A 15,522-nucleotide genomic window follows, 5' to 3' on the forward strand; every position below is an offset into this window, starting at 1 on the left:
AAAATGATAGTCGAAGTAGAGGGGATATAAAATTCAGATTGGTAACAGCAAGAAAAGCGTTTCTGAACAAGAGAAATTTGTTAAGATCGAATATAAATTTAAATATTAGAAAGCGCTTTCTGAGTGTATTCGCCTAAAATTTATGTACAATCTGACTAAAAGAAAGGATAAATCTGTGGGTCACATTCTATGCGTCAAGGAACCGTGGGTTTTGTATTACAGGAAGTGTTCTTTTGTCCCATAGCCAGTTTTCCATTAGCTCCATAATTGAAAACAGGGCTGTCACCAAGAAAAATATACAGTTAAGTGACTGATAACACTTGCTCTCTAAAGGTGGTAAATACCTGCTACTTCCGCTACTCCTGACACACGACAACCAGACTGTAAAGATCCTAAATGTAAATCCCGTCCACAGGACGTGGCAGACTCATCGGAGCCGACCGACTGCCGTACCATCCTATGCCAATGGCGTCACTGGTTGCGGTATGGAGGGGCGTGCGGTCAGCAGACCGCTCCCCCTGGCAGTTGGTCAGTTTTCATGACTGGAGCCGCTACTACTATGTCAAGTAGCTACTCCGCTGGCATCAAGAGGCTGCGTGCACACCGTTTCAGTCCTCCCACCAAGGAAAAATCCTTGGTAGTACCAGGAATCGAACTTGGGTCCTCAGCATGGCAGCCATCTACCTGACCACTCGGCTACGGAGGCGAACAGTCTGTGAACATCGTCTTATGAAATTTCACGCCCCACTTTTCACTTCGAGGGCCAAGAACTACGTTTCAGAAGCTGCTTCTATCTCTTAATAACAATAGAAATGTTTTCGAAATAAATCTCCTTCAGACACTCAACTATTTGGACCATAACTGGGCTTTGTTGTTCGGTGGCTCTAGCGAGACATGCGCAGCACGGTTGTTTGGCCACAGTGGTGGCGTATGTGATATCTGGCGTGGATCCTACCCTACAAACATACTGCAGCACAAGAAGCGGCTGACAATTGTAGCTTCTGCAGAAAAAGTAGATCTACCTGGAAAGCAAAATGCACTAAAAAAAAAAAAAAAACGTACCATGAAGCAATTATACGAAACGGACGGAAATCAGTCGATGTGATGTGCAAGTGCAGTCAAACAAGTGATTACAACTTCAGAAAAATTGGATGAATCTATTCAAGAGATTAAGTTTCACAAATTGAGCAAGTCAGTAACGCGTTGGTCCACCTTTGGCCCGTATGGAAGCAGTTAATTCGGCTTGGCAATGATTGACAGAGTTGTTGGGTATCGTCCGGAAGGATATCGTGCCAATTTCTCTCCATCTGGAGAGTTAGATCGTCACAAATCCAAGCTGATTCGAGGGCCCTGCCCATAATGCTCCAAACGTTCTCAATTGAGCAGAGATCCGGAGACCTTGCTGGGTGTAAGGTAGCGCTCGGAATGCACAAACGCAAGCAGTAGAAACTCTCGCCGTGGACGGTCGGGAATTATCTTGCTGAAATGTACGCCCAGAATGTCTTGCCACGAAAGGAAAGAAAACGGGGCGCAGAATATCGTCGACGCATCGCTACGCTGTAAGGATGTTTCCTATGAAATGAAATAGCACCCCAGATCATCACGCCCAGAGGGTCGGGCCGCTTGAGGGGCTACAGTCAGGTAGGGATCCGACCACTGTACAGGGCGTCTACAGATACATCTTCCGCCTGGAATCTCGTTCACTGTCAGAATTGGACAGAATTTGGTATGATATGCTTCAGGAGAACATGTAACAACTGTATCAAGTAATGCACAGCCGAATAACTGTTTATATGTGAGCCAGAGGTGGACCAACGCGTTATTGAGTTGCTCTATTTGTGAAGCTCTTTGTCTAGAATAAATCATCCAGTTTCCCTGAAGCTGCAATCATTTGTTTGTACACACATCAAAAAAAGTTTTGCATCAGCTCGGTTCCGAGAGTTCCACAACCTGCACAGAAAATTGCAACAGAGATCAATATAAACATCATTTCCGCCCTTTTCACTGCTCATGAAAACCACACATTGCATGTTGTACCACTATACAGCGAGACCTTCAGAGATGGTAACCCAGATTACTGCACATACCGGTACGTCTAATACCCACACAGTAGCACGTCCTCTTCCACTGATGCATGCCTGTACTCATCGTGCCATACTATCCACAAGTTCATCAAGGCACTGTTCGTCCAATTCACCCACTCCTAAACAGCGATTCGGCGTAGATCCCTCAGAGTGGTTGGTGGATCACATCGTCCATAAACGGCCCTTCTCAATTCAGCCCACGCATGTTCGATAGGGTTCATGTCTGGAGAACATGCTGGCCACTCCAGTTACCCTGAAGGAAGTCAATCACAAGATGTGCGCGATGGGGGCGCGAACTGTCCATAAAGAAGTATTCCTCGCCAATATGCTGCCGATATGGACGCACTATCGGTACAGCCGTTACGGCGCCTTGCATGACCACCACCGGCGTACGTCGGCCCCACATAATGCCACCCCAAAGCAGCAGGGAACCTCCACCTTGCTGCACTCGTTGGACAGTGTGGGCCGGCCGTTGTGGCCGTGCGGTTCTAGGCGCTTCAGTCTGGAACCACGTGACCGCTACGGTCGCAGGTTAGAACGCTGTCTCGGGCATGGATGTGTGTGATGTCCTTAGGTTAGTTAGGTTTAAGTAGTTTTAAGTTCTAGGCGACTGATGACCTCAGAAGTTAAGTCGCATATTGCTCAGAGCCATTTTTTCGGACAGTGTGTCTAAGGCGTTCAGCCTGACCGGGTTGCCTCCAAACACGTCTGCGACGATTGTCTGGTTGAAGGCATATGCGACACTCATCAGTGAAGAGAACGTGATGCCAATACTGAGCGGTCCCTTCGGCATGTTGTTGGGCCCATCTGTACCGCGCTGCATGGTGGTGTGGTTGCAAAGATGGACCTCGCTCTGGAAAATGGCTCTGAGCACTATGGGACTTAACAGCTGTGGTCATCAGTCCCCTAGAACGTAGAACTACTTAAACCTAACTAACCTAAGGACATCACACACATCCATGCCCGAGGCAGGATTCGAACCTGCGACCGTAGCAGGCGCACGGTTCCGGACTGCGCGCCTAGAACCGCGATACCACCGCGGCCGGCGGACCTCGCTCTGGACATCGGGAGTGAAGTGCGCATCATGAAGCCTATTGCGCTCAGTTTGAGTCGTAACACGACGTCCTGTGGCTGCATGAGAAGCATCATTCAACATGGTGGCGTTGCTGTCAGGGTTCCTCCGAGCCATAATCCATAGGTAGCGGTCATCCACTGCAGTAGTAGCCCTTGGGCGACCTGAGCGAGACATGTCATCGACAGTTATTGTCTCTCTGTATCTACTTCGTGCCGAACAAATCGCTTTGGTTCGCTCCGAGACGCCTGGATACTTCCCTTGTTGAGAGCCTTTCCTGACACAAAGTAACAATGCGGACGCGATCGAACAGCGGTATTGACCGTCTAGGCATGGTTGGAGTACAGAAAACACGAATTGTGTTCCTCCTTCCCGGTGGAATGACTGGAACTGATTGGCTGTCGCATCCCCTCCTTGTAATAGGCGCTGTAGGTTGTTATATCTTTGGGTGGGTTTCCTGTTCCACTCCCAAATGAAAGAAAGGAGAAAATGATTGCCTGTATACCTCTGTATGAGCCCTACTTTTCCTTATTTCGTACCCATAGCCCATACACGATTGAACGTGCAGTTGGTCCCTAAGGCACTATAACGATCCGGTTACATTCGCCATACATTTACATTTTTATCCCGCGGCAAAATGTCAGATCAAAACGTGGTACTGAAATGATGAATTGAAAATGTTTGCTGTGTGATCGGGTAAGAGCAGGAGGTAGGAAAAAATCCTCTAGTTAATTTTGTTTGGAAAATTAGTTAGATGTTAAGCCGCCACGTAACATCACATCCCGGGGAATAAATATCTGCACAGAGAACGCGTGTGTAGTCGAGGCGAGAACACAAAGAGTCAGGGTCGACAGGTGCTGTTGACGTACCATTGTAAAAACTTGATTAAAACGTCGTACATACCAGTTTTTGTATTATGTCCGTTCCTGAATAACGCACGAGGGGCGTGCAATAAATAATGCAGCATTTTTTTCTCGGCAAATTTCGCTTTAAAAAATGCGGAATTTCTTGTGGGACGTCGTGGAATATCCCCGCTTACGCCCCTGTAGTTTCATGAACTTTCGATAGGTGGCGGCGCTATACGTAGCCTTCAGAATGGCGTCTGTAACAGAGGTGTGTTCCAAGCAGACAGCTGTCACTGAGTTTCTTTTGTCGAAAAAAGAAAGCATCGCAGGTATTCACAGGCGCTTGCAGAATGTCTATGGAGACTTGACAGCGAACAAAAGCACGGTGAGTTGTTGGGCGAGGTGTCTGTAACCCCTGCACCAAGATCGCGCAAACCTGTCCGATCTTCCGCGTGCCGGCCGGCGGCACACAGCTGTGACTCCTACAATTGTGGAACGTGCGGACGCTCTCATTCGAGGTGATCGACGGATCAAAATCAAACCTCGCTCTCTGTTGGTAGTCCACCGTTCTTCCTCATGCCCCCCTACAGATCGGATCTCAGATCTTCCGATTTCCATCTGTTTGGCTAAATGACGGATGCATTCCGAGGGAAGCATTACGTGGATGATTGGGAGGTTATTGATGCAACAAAATGTGGCTCCAACATCGACCAGTAAAGTGGTAACATGAGGACACACAAGCCTTCCCAATAAGGTGGCGTAAGCCCGTCGCAGTTAACGGAGATTATGTCGTAAAACAGGGTTTTGTCGTAAAATAAGGGTTTTGAATAAAACGAACCTGCTTTCAGAAAAAAATGTGTTGCATAACTTATTAAACGGCCTTCGTAATATTAATCAACATTTGGTCTGTGGAATACAACTCCCTATGGGGTTTTATGACCATTTCAGCATAACGAAGCAACTTTTTCGGAACTAGAGGCCAAGAAAAAATAAAGACTAAAATACGGTACTACGCTGTCATCATAATGGTCGTAAGGCGAAATTTGGTGGACAGTAACTACGGCAAATAAAAAAAATTATTCACAGTTTTCGGCAAAAACAAAAAACAACTTTTTTTAAAATTCAGTATTTCAAAACTTTTTACTGCGAGTCTGCTGATAATCCCGCACCTTAGTGAGCAATTGAGCTTTTTACATTTATGACAATTTAACTTAAATAAGGCGATTAGCGAAATAAATGGACCAGATTTTACAGTTCTATTGCACTGTTGTTTAAGCTGAAAGAAGCATGATTATAAACTTAGCTACCCTAACTTCAAATGGTTCTAAGAGTGAGCAGCGAAAAATTTCGGAAAATCCAGTAACACTGACCAGGATACCTCGTTCATCTGACATTTAATGACGCAAATTCTTAATTAAAAGTGAACGAACAGGAGCTTGAAACCATCCCTGCTGCAGCTACCCACGCTTAGTCCGTTGAATATACGGCGCGTCTGTTACGTTTTCTACAACGCACTCCTCAGTCGTAACAAACGACACTTGATTTCCAACGGGCCTTACAAGTAGTTCCAGCACAGCAGGAACTCGCAACGCCGCTACCCCAGATGTCTATCCCCGGCTCTCGCCCAACTGCCCCTCGTAGCTACGAGTATGCGACACTGGCGAATCTGAAGGCTGAAATGAGCGACTCTACTCCCAGGTATTGGCTTCTTCGCAACGCCGCAGGCGGCGCTCTCGTCGCACGCGAAACATCCTGTACCGGCTTTAACTGAAACTGGACACGTGAAAGCGCATCCCACTGAGGCATTACCTGTGGTTCTGGGGCCGCTCGTGTAGATGTGGGAATAGAAGTGTAAGCCGACGGGGTACGCTGTAGCACCATACACGGCGAGTACTCACCTCCCTCCGACGAGTAGCGAAGTGCCGTCCCGCAGCACTCGCAGGAAGTAGTCGGGGTAAGTCTCGTTGCCCGCGAAGCGGAACACCTCTTCGGCCCCTGCAACACAAGGAATGCACCACGTCAGCACTGCACCGTTACTTCTCTGCTGTTTCAAATTGTATTACGCGTAATCGAAGTTTTGATTATTGCATCGAAAAATAGTTATGTATTTAATTTTTTTGTTTGAAATGCATATTTAAGAGTGTATTCCACGACAACTGCGATTTCTTTTTAATCGTGTTCTTTATTTTTCTACTACTACTTTCGAGCATGACTCATTTCATGTGGTAAATGTATAAAAATAAAATCGAGATGATATATACACACTGACGGAAGAAATCTGAACACCAAAAAATAAATAATGCAGAGTAATAAAATTTCGGAAATACATTAGTCTAGGTAACATTACAAGATCACAGGTTAATGTGAACGCGAAATAAGGTGTTGCAAATGTAATTCTGGTACATTAATAAGCAGTGTAAGAAACAATGTTGAATGCAAGCACGCAAACGTGCAAGCATTGTGTTGTATAGCTGCCGGATCTATTTGAGGGATGGAGTGCCATGCTTGTTGCACTTGATCAGTCAATGCAGGGGCGGTTAATGCTGTTTGTGGATGACATTGAAGTTGTGCGATGATGTCCCACGTGTGCTCGACTGGAGATGGATCTGGTTATCGAGGAGACCAAGGCAACATGCTGACAGTCTGTAAAACATGTTGTGCTACAACAGCGGTACGTGGGCGAGCGTTATCCTGTTGGAAAACACCCCCTGAAATGCTGTTCATGAATGGCAGCACAACAGGTCGAATCATCAGACTGACGTACAACTTTTCAGTCAGGGTACATGGAATAACCACGAATGTGCTCCTGCTGTCTTACGAAATCGCACTGCAGACTGTAACTCCAGGTGCAGATCCAGTGTCTCAAGCATGGAGACAGGTTGGTAGCAGGGTCTCAACTAGCTTCCTTTTGACGACCTCACAGCCACAACGGACACCGCCGCAGAACCAGCTTTCATCAGGGTACAACACACCAGACCTCCACCCTGCCCTCCAATGAGTTCTCACTTGACATCACTGAAGTCGCAGTTGGCGGTGGTTTAGGGTCAGTGGAATGCTACATGGCGTCTGGCTCACAGCTGTCCATGAAGTAACAGTTCGTTGTGTCACTGAGGTACCAACTGCTGCTCAAATTGCTGCTGCAGATGCACTACGACACGCCAGATCGATACGCCGAACACGATGGTGCCGCGCGGTTTGAGGCGCCCTGTCACGGATTGCGCGGTCCCTCCCGCCGGAGTTTCGAGTCCTCCCTCGGGCATGGGTGTTTGTGTGTTGTTCATCCCATAAGTTAGTTTAAGTAGTGTGCAAGTCTAGGGACCGATGACCTCAGCAGTTTGTTCCCTTGGGAATTCACACACATTTGAACGTGATGGTCTTCCCTTTTGGTAGTGTCACGTGGCCGTATGGAGCCGGGACTTGTTGCAACCGTACATTCTCGTGACCACCGCTGCCAGCAATTACATGCAGTGGCTACAGTCCTGCCAAGTCTTTCTCCAGTATCGCAGATGGATCATCCAGCTTCTTGCAGCCATTTTTACAAGACCTGGTACAAACTCAGTGAGGTGTGGATAATGGCGTCTTTGTCGCATTAAAGGCATTCTTGACTAACATTATCTCAACATTTTCAACCTCAAAGGTAACTAACGCTGACGACCGTATTTAAAGCAAACCTGTCTTTGCATCCTCATAGTGGCGCAACTTGCGCCACTCTTAAGAGACAGGCGCGGAAATTTGAACAGACATCATCTTCCATATGTAGAAACATTCCTACCAACTTTCGTTTATGTCGCATAACTTCTTTGTATTGCGGGGCAGTGTACATACACGCGTTTGTTACATATGGACACCGTTTACTTGCATTTGCAGGATCTTTAATATTGTTTATGAACTATGACATTATCATATTTAGGATTTTTTTAAATGTTCATTCGGTCTTCCGCATCTGATGGACATTTAGCCAGGTAAAATGTACACTCGACATACAGTTAAAGACAAATTGATGACATAATATTGTATAAGAACATACAGATACAAGTGTAACCAACAACTTTTTTAAGCCTACTGTTTGACATCTACAGAGGGCGGTTACAAGTAAACTTCTGTTACTTGACGGGCCCCCATAAAAACGAGCGACCGTAGGACAATGAAAACTTGCCGCAACGTTTGGAAGAACACTGAAAGAAACACATTTTTATTTCCGCATAAGGGGGTAACATTTCTTAATTTCATACGTTGTTTACATTCCAGATTGCAAAAGGTGCTCAATACGACGACCATCATCTGCGACAGCCTGTAACCGCACTAAAGATACCATTGCACAACTGTTCGCAGCACTTTTCGAACGGTGCACCACGCAATGTTCAGCTGTCGAGACACAGCACGTGCACTGCTTCAAGATCGCATTTGCGTTCAGTATTCTCAGCCATGACAATTTATGATGCAATTGGCTGTCGACTTCTCCCAGGAGCATTTGCCAAAGCGCCAGTTAATTCGAACTTCCGCATCACGTTCTTCAACTTCGCTGCGGTAAGAGGATCTCTCCGTAGTCGTTTAACACAACAATACTCGCACAGAACAGCAGCACTATTGCTGTTGTCTTGACAGAAGAGCTTTACGAGTAAAGCCCTTTCCGCCTTATCCACACCCATGTTGACATACTGCAACTGTAATGCACACTGATGCTTGTGCTTCAACCCTACGTCGCTGTACGGCGTACCTTCAGCGGCGCCTAACGGTAAGTAATGGAACCCTGTGGCGCACAACCTGATCATCATTCCTGTAAAATTGGGAACCTAATGCCAAATAGTTCTCCGTTTACACTGCCTCAAGTAGCAAAAGTTTAATTATAATCACCCTATATGTAACATATTTACAATAGATTTGGTTACTGTACAGGAAAAGACATAGAACCAATATAACAACGTTAATGATTAACAAAGCTATTGTGGCACAAATATAGATATAGGTAAAACGTAAGCATACATATACACTTTTAACAAACGTATTTGACGCAGTGTAAAATTTTACAGGGTAGTTCGACGGAGAAAGATCTTATGGCACCACAAATACACGAAATAACAATAAAAGAATAAAAAGGAAATGATACAAATGTTCGATGCCTTAGCTGAAATAATTGTACGCATGTATAAAATATATATAAGATGAAACGACTGTTATCATAGCTACAAATGCTGCATTATTACTACAAAGGTATTTTCTTGATGGCTTGTAAAAATTTAAAAAGATATTCATTAAATGCCGGATTACTCACGGGAAGTAGAATGACCAATCTATTGGGAAATACTGCATTCAGACGACCTAAGTGTGGCAAACACCTGTTCCTCTCTCATTTTACGCATGCAAAGACGATGTGACTGATGCTTCTTTACTCAGTGTTAGCACAGTCACAGAACAGAGATGGATTAGTTCCAAAGCGGTGAAGGTGCAATGGAAAACTACTCTCGTTGTATCTTAGTCTGCAGGTACCGGATATCAACCATCTGTGTAAGCGTAGGTCGTGAAACCAGTTATGTACGTGGACTAAAAGGCTGAATGCAGGCGAACTATCTTGCCCTGAATAACAGCGAGGCCTTCCAGTTCTCTTGACATCTTTGAAAGGCAACTTGTAACATTTTTTTTAACAGTTAAAAAAAAAGGCTCTATGGAGTACACTTTCTGAATGCTGAGCTATCCAGGAAAATACGGAAAGCAGATTCGAAAAGGCTTCAGGTATGCGACACCACTTATAAAACGCAGCTTATTCCACTAACTACCGTTGTAATTGCAAAAGAACACGGATGCCGTCCGTGTAAATATGGTTCTGGTAATTTTTATTCTCTCTCTCTCTCTCCTCTCCCCCCCCCCCCCCCCCCCCGCCTGGAGCGACATTCCATACATATTAAAACAATCGTAAAAGTCTCTTTACGCATTTATCTTAATTTGTCGGTGTGTGGCATGTTTGCAACGATGTAATCAACAGTTTTGTATGTTAATTACTCCGTACTAGATTGTTAGCAAGGTAATGTTACAGACAGAATCGAGCCGTGTGTTCCGAAATTATCCAAACTATTACAAAGAGCGAAAGTGCACGAAATAGTAATTGGCATCGTGCAAAAGCTACCTACAATACATAGATTAAAATGTGCACAGTTGTCGAGCTAGGCAATATACATAGAGAGGAAGAAATACAACAATGTTGTGCCATAACGCGGCCTCTGGTGGGGATGTACATCTTTTCTATCACCTAAGGCGATGGTCGCGGGTTCTAGATCCGTCTCGGCTATGAGTATTTCTTTCAAATTTGGCGTTACGTAATACGCACTCTACAGATGCAGGAATTAAACACATGCACGCCGATTAAAACGAAACAGGATGAGATAATTCGATACAAGGCGGTCTCTTTTGTCTATTTTCTATGCGTCTAAATATGCCATCGTGCATTTATAGTTTGTACACTGCGGAGACAAAAGTTATGAGAAACCTTCTAATATCGAGTCGGACTCCTTTTTCCCTGCGTAGTGCAGGAACTCGACATGGCATCGACTCAACAAGTCCCCTGCAGAGATACTGACCCGCACATCCTGTATAGGCGTCAAAAATGGCGAGGGTGCTGCTAGTATACGATTTTGTGCACTAACTGATCTCTTGATTACGCCCCATAAATGTTCGATGGATTCATGTCGAGCAATCTGGATGGCCAAATTATTCGCTCGAATCGTCCAGAATGTTGTTCGAACCAATAGCGAACAACCGTGGCCCGGTGACATAGCGCATTGTCATCCACAAAATTTCGATTACTGTTTGATAACATGGAGACCATTTGCAGCCATCCATGGACTTCAAGTAGCTGAACATAACGAACCCCAGTCAGTGATCGGTTCAATTTGACCAGAGGATGCAGTCCATTCCATGTAAACACCACCTGCCCCATTGTGAAGCCACGACCAGCTTGTTTTGTTGACAACTTGGGTTCATTGCTTCGTGGGGTCTGCACTACTATCAAACCAGACCATCAGCGCTTACGAACTGAAACCGGGAATCATCTAACCAAGCCAAGGTTTTCCAGTCATCTAGGGTCCAACTGCTTTGGTCACGAGCTCAGGACAGGCGCTGCAGGCGATGTCACGCTGGTATCAAAGGCACTCGCGTCGGTCGTCTGCTGCCATACCCCATTAACGCCAAATTTCGCCACACAGGCCTAACGGATACGTTCGTCGTACGTTCTACATCGATTTCTGCGGTTATTTCACGCAGTGTTGCTTTCTGTTATCACCGAGAACTGTACGCAAACACCACTGGTCTCGGTCCTTGTTGTTGTTGTTGTGGTCTTCAGTCCTGAGACTGGTTTGATGCAGCTCTCCATGCTACTCTGTCCTGTGCAAGCTTCTTCATCTCCCAGTACCTACTGCAGCCCACATCCTTCTGAATCTGCTTGGTGTATTCATCTCTTGGACTCCCTCTACGATTTTTCCCTCCACGCTGCCCTCCAATGCTAAATTGGTGATCCCTTGATGCCTCAGAACATGTCCTACCAATCGATCCCTTCTTCTAGTCAAGTTGTGCCACAAACTTCTCTTCTCCCCAATCCTATTCAATACCTCCTCATTAGTTATGTAATCAACCCATCTAATCTTCAGCATTCTTCTGTAGCACCACATTTCGAAAGCTTCTATTCTCTTCTTGTCTAAACTATTTATCGTCCATGTTTCACTTCCATACATGACTACACTCCATACAAATACTTTCAGAAATGACTTCCTGACACTTAAATCTATATTCGATGTTAACAATTTTCTCTTCTTCAGAAACGCTTTCCTTGCCATTGCCAGTCTACATTTTATATCCTCTCTACTTCGACCATCATCAGTTATTTTGCTCCCCAAATAGTAAAACTCCTTTACTACTTTAAGTGTCTCATTTCCTAACCTAATACCCTCAGCATCTCCCGACTTAATTCGACTACATTCCATTATGCTCGTTTTGCTTTTGTTGATGTTCATCTTATATCCTCATTTCAAGACGCTATCCATTCCGTTCAACTGCTCTTCCAAGTCCTTTGCTATCTCTGACAGAATTACAATGTCATCGGCGAACCTCAAGGTTTTTATTTCTTCTCCATGGATTTTAATACCTACTCCAAATTTTTCTTTTGTTTCCTTCACTGCTTGCTCAATATACATATTGAATAACATCTGGAAGAGGCTATAACCCTGTCTCACTCCCTTCCAGACCACTGCTTCCCTTTCATGCCCCTCAACTCTTATAACTGCCATCTGGTTTCTGTACAAATTGTAAATAGCCTTTCGCTCCCTGTATTTTACCCCTGCCACCTTCAGAATCTGAAAGAGTGTATTCCAGTCAACATTGTCAAAAACTTTCTCTAAGTCTACAAATGCTAGAAACCTAGGTTTGACTTTCCTTAATCTAGCTTCCAAGATAAGTCGTAGGGTCAGTATTGCCTCAAGTGTTCCAATATTTCTACGGAATCCAAACTGATCTTCCCCGAGGTCGGCTTCTACCAGTTTTTCCATTCGTCTGTAAAGAATTCGCGTTAGTATTTCGCAGCCGTGACTTATTAAACTGATAGTTCGGTAATTTTCACATCTGTCAACACCTGCTGTCTTTGGGATTGGAATTATTATATTCTTCTTGAAGTCTGAGGGTATTTCGCCTGTCTCATACATCTTGCTCAGCAAATGGTAGAGTTTTGTCAGGACTGGCTCTCCCAATGCCGTCAGTAGTTCTAATGGAATGTTGTCTACTCCCGGGGCCTTGTTTCGACTCCGGTCTTTCAGTGCTCTGTGAAACTCTTCACACAGTATCATATCTCCCATTTCATCTTCATCTACATCCTCTTCCATTTCCATAATATTGTCCTCAAATACATCGCCCTTGTACAGACCCTCTATATACTTCTTCCACCTGTCTGCTTTAGCTTCTTTGCTTAGAACTGGGTTTCCATCTGAGTTCATACAAGTGGTTCTCTTTTCTCCAAAGGTCTCTCTAATTTTCCTGTAGGCAGTATCTATCTTACCCCTAGTCTGATAAGCCTCTACATCCTTACATTTGTCCTCTAGCCATCCCTGCTTAGCCATTTTGCACTTCCTGTCGATCTCATTTTTGAGACGTTTGTATTCCTTTTTGCCTGCTTCATTTACTGCATTTTTTATATTTTTTCCTTTCATCAATTAAATTCAATATCTCTTCTGTTACCCAAGGATTTCTACTAGCCCTCGTCTTTTTACCTACTTGATCCTCTGCTGCCTTCACTATTTCATCCCTCAGAGCTACCCATTCTTCTTCTACTGTACTTCTTTCCCCCATTGTTGTCAACTGTTCCCTTATGCTCTCCCTGAAACTCTGTACAGCCTCTGGTTTAGTCAGTTTATCAAGGTCCCATCTCCTGAAATTCCCACCTTTTTGCAGTTTCTTCAGTTTTAATCTACAGTTCATAACCAATAGATTGTGGTCAGAGTCCACATCTGCCCCTGGAAATGTCTTACAATTTAAAACCTGGTTCCTAAATCTCTGTCTTACCATTGTATAATCTATCTGAAACCTGCCAGTATCTCCAGGCTTCTTCCATGTATACAACCTTCTTTCATGATTCTTGAACCAAGTGTTAGCTACGATTAAGTGTGCTCTGTGCAAAATTCTACCAGTCGGCTTCCTCTTTCATTTCTTACCCCCAATCCATATTCACCTACTACGTTCCTTCTCTCCCTTTTCCTACTAACGAATTCAAGTCACCCATGACTATTAAATTTTCGTCTCCCTTCACTATCTGAATAATTTCTTTTATTTCATCATACATTTCTTCAATTTCTTCGTCATGTGCAGAGCTAGTTGGCATATACACTTGTACTACTGTAGTAGGCATGGGTTTAGTGTCTATCTTGGCCACAATAATGCGTTCACTATGCTGTTTGTAGTAGCTTACCCGCATTCCTATTTTTTTATTCATCATTAAACCTACTCCTGCATTACCCCTACTTGACTTTGTATTTATAACCCTGTATTCGCCTGACCAAAAATCTTGTTCCTCCTGCCACCGTACATCACTAATTCCCACTATATCTAACTTTAACCTATCCATTTCCCTTTTTAAATTTTCTAACCTACCTGCCCGATTAAGGGATCTGACATTCCACGCTCCGATCCGTAGAACGCCAGTTTTCTTTCTCCTGATAACGACATCCTCTTGAGTAGCCCCGCCGGCCGGAGTGGCCGAGCGGTTAAAGGCGCTACAGTCTGGAACCGCACGACCGCTACGGTCGCAGGTTCGAATCCTGCCTCGGGCATGCATGTGTGTGATGTCCTTAGGTTAGTTAGGTTTAAGTAGTTCTAAGTTCTAGGGGACTTATGACCACAGCAGTTGAGTCCGATAGTGCTCAGAGCCACTTGAACCATTTTTGAGTAGCCCCGCCCAGAGATCCGAATGGGGGACTATTTTACCTCCGGAATATTTTAGCCAAGAGGACGCCATCATCATTAACCATACAGCAAAGCTTCATGCCCTCGGGAAAAATTACGGCTGTAGTTTCCCCTTGCTTTCAGCCGTTCGCAGACCAGCACAGCAAGGCCGTTTTGGTTATTGTTACAAGGCCAGATCAGTCAATCATCCAGACTGTTGCCCCTGCAACTACTGAAAAGGCTCCTGCCCCTCTTCAGGAACCACACGTTTGTCTGGCCTCTCAATAGATACCCCTCCGTTGTGGTTGTACCTACGGCACGGCTATCTGTATCGCTGAGGCACGCAAGCCTCCCCACCAACGGCAAGGTCCGTGGTTCGTGGGGGAGAGGGGGTCTCGGTCCTTAAGTGAAGGCAATCGGCCGCTGCGTTGTCCCTGGGGAGTGGTAACGCCTGAAATTTGTATTCTCCACACACCCTTGACACTCTGGATCTGTGAATACTGAATTCCCTAACGATTTACGAAATGGAGTGTCCTGTGCGTCTAGCTCCAACTACCATTCCACGTTCAAAGTCTGTTAAATCACATTGTGCGGCCATAATAACGTCAGAAACCTTACCACATGATTCACCTGAGAACAAATGACAGCTCCGCCAATGCACTGCCCTTTTATACCTTGTGTAGGCGATACTACCGTCATCTGTGTATGTGTATAACCTATCCCATGACTCTTGTCACCTCAGTGTAAAACACGCAGAGATGTCGACCACGAGAATGCACGTAAGGAGGAGGAAATACAGAAAAGCTGTGCCGTAACGCGGCCAAGTAAATTGTCTCTGGTGCTACTTATTTAAAATTTGGGGCTACGGAATATGTAGCCAATAGAGGCAGGATTCAAACACGTGTACGTCGACTGTTAATGAAACAGAACGTGAGAATTTAATACAAGATAGTGTCTTTATGTCTATTTTCTATGCATGTACATTGTTAATTTATAGTCTGTATATCACTAACAGTTATTATTGTGATGATAACATTGGGCTCTTCAGATAGGAAGTTTGAATAAAGAGAGTATTTGGTTGGCGAAGAGAAGAGAGATAGTGGAGTAC

At 44.8% G+C, this 15,522-nt stretch overlaps 1 protein-coding gene across 2 annotated transcripts in view; it reads right to left on the reverse strand.

The window, feature by feature from the left end:
• LOC124615370 (semaphorin-1A) overlaps positions 1-15,522 on the reverse strand; it is a 911,857-nt gene that overhangs the window by 488,735 nt on the left and 407,600 nt on the right. For both annotated transcript variants that reach the window (XM_047143193.1, XM_047143192.1), the window contains exon 3: positions 5,900-5,996. In XM_047143193.1, coding sequence (XP_046999149.1) covers positions 5,900-5,996 — 97 coding nt within the window. The remainder of the gene's footprint in view (positions 1-5,899; positions 5,997-15,522) is intronic.

The sequence above is a fragment of the Schistocerca americana genome, chromosome 5 (assembly GCF_021461395.2).
Source record: "Schistocerca americana isolate TAMUIC-IGC-003095 chromosome 5, iqSchAmer2.1, whole genome shotgun sequence".
NCBI classification, from domain to species: domain Eukaryota; kingdom Metazoa; phylum Arthropoda; class Insecta; order Orthoptera; family Acrididae; genus Schistocerca; species Schistocerca americana.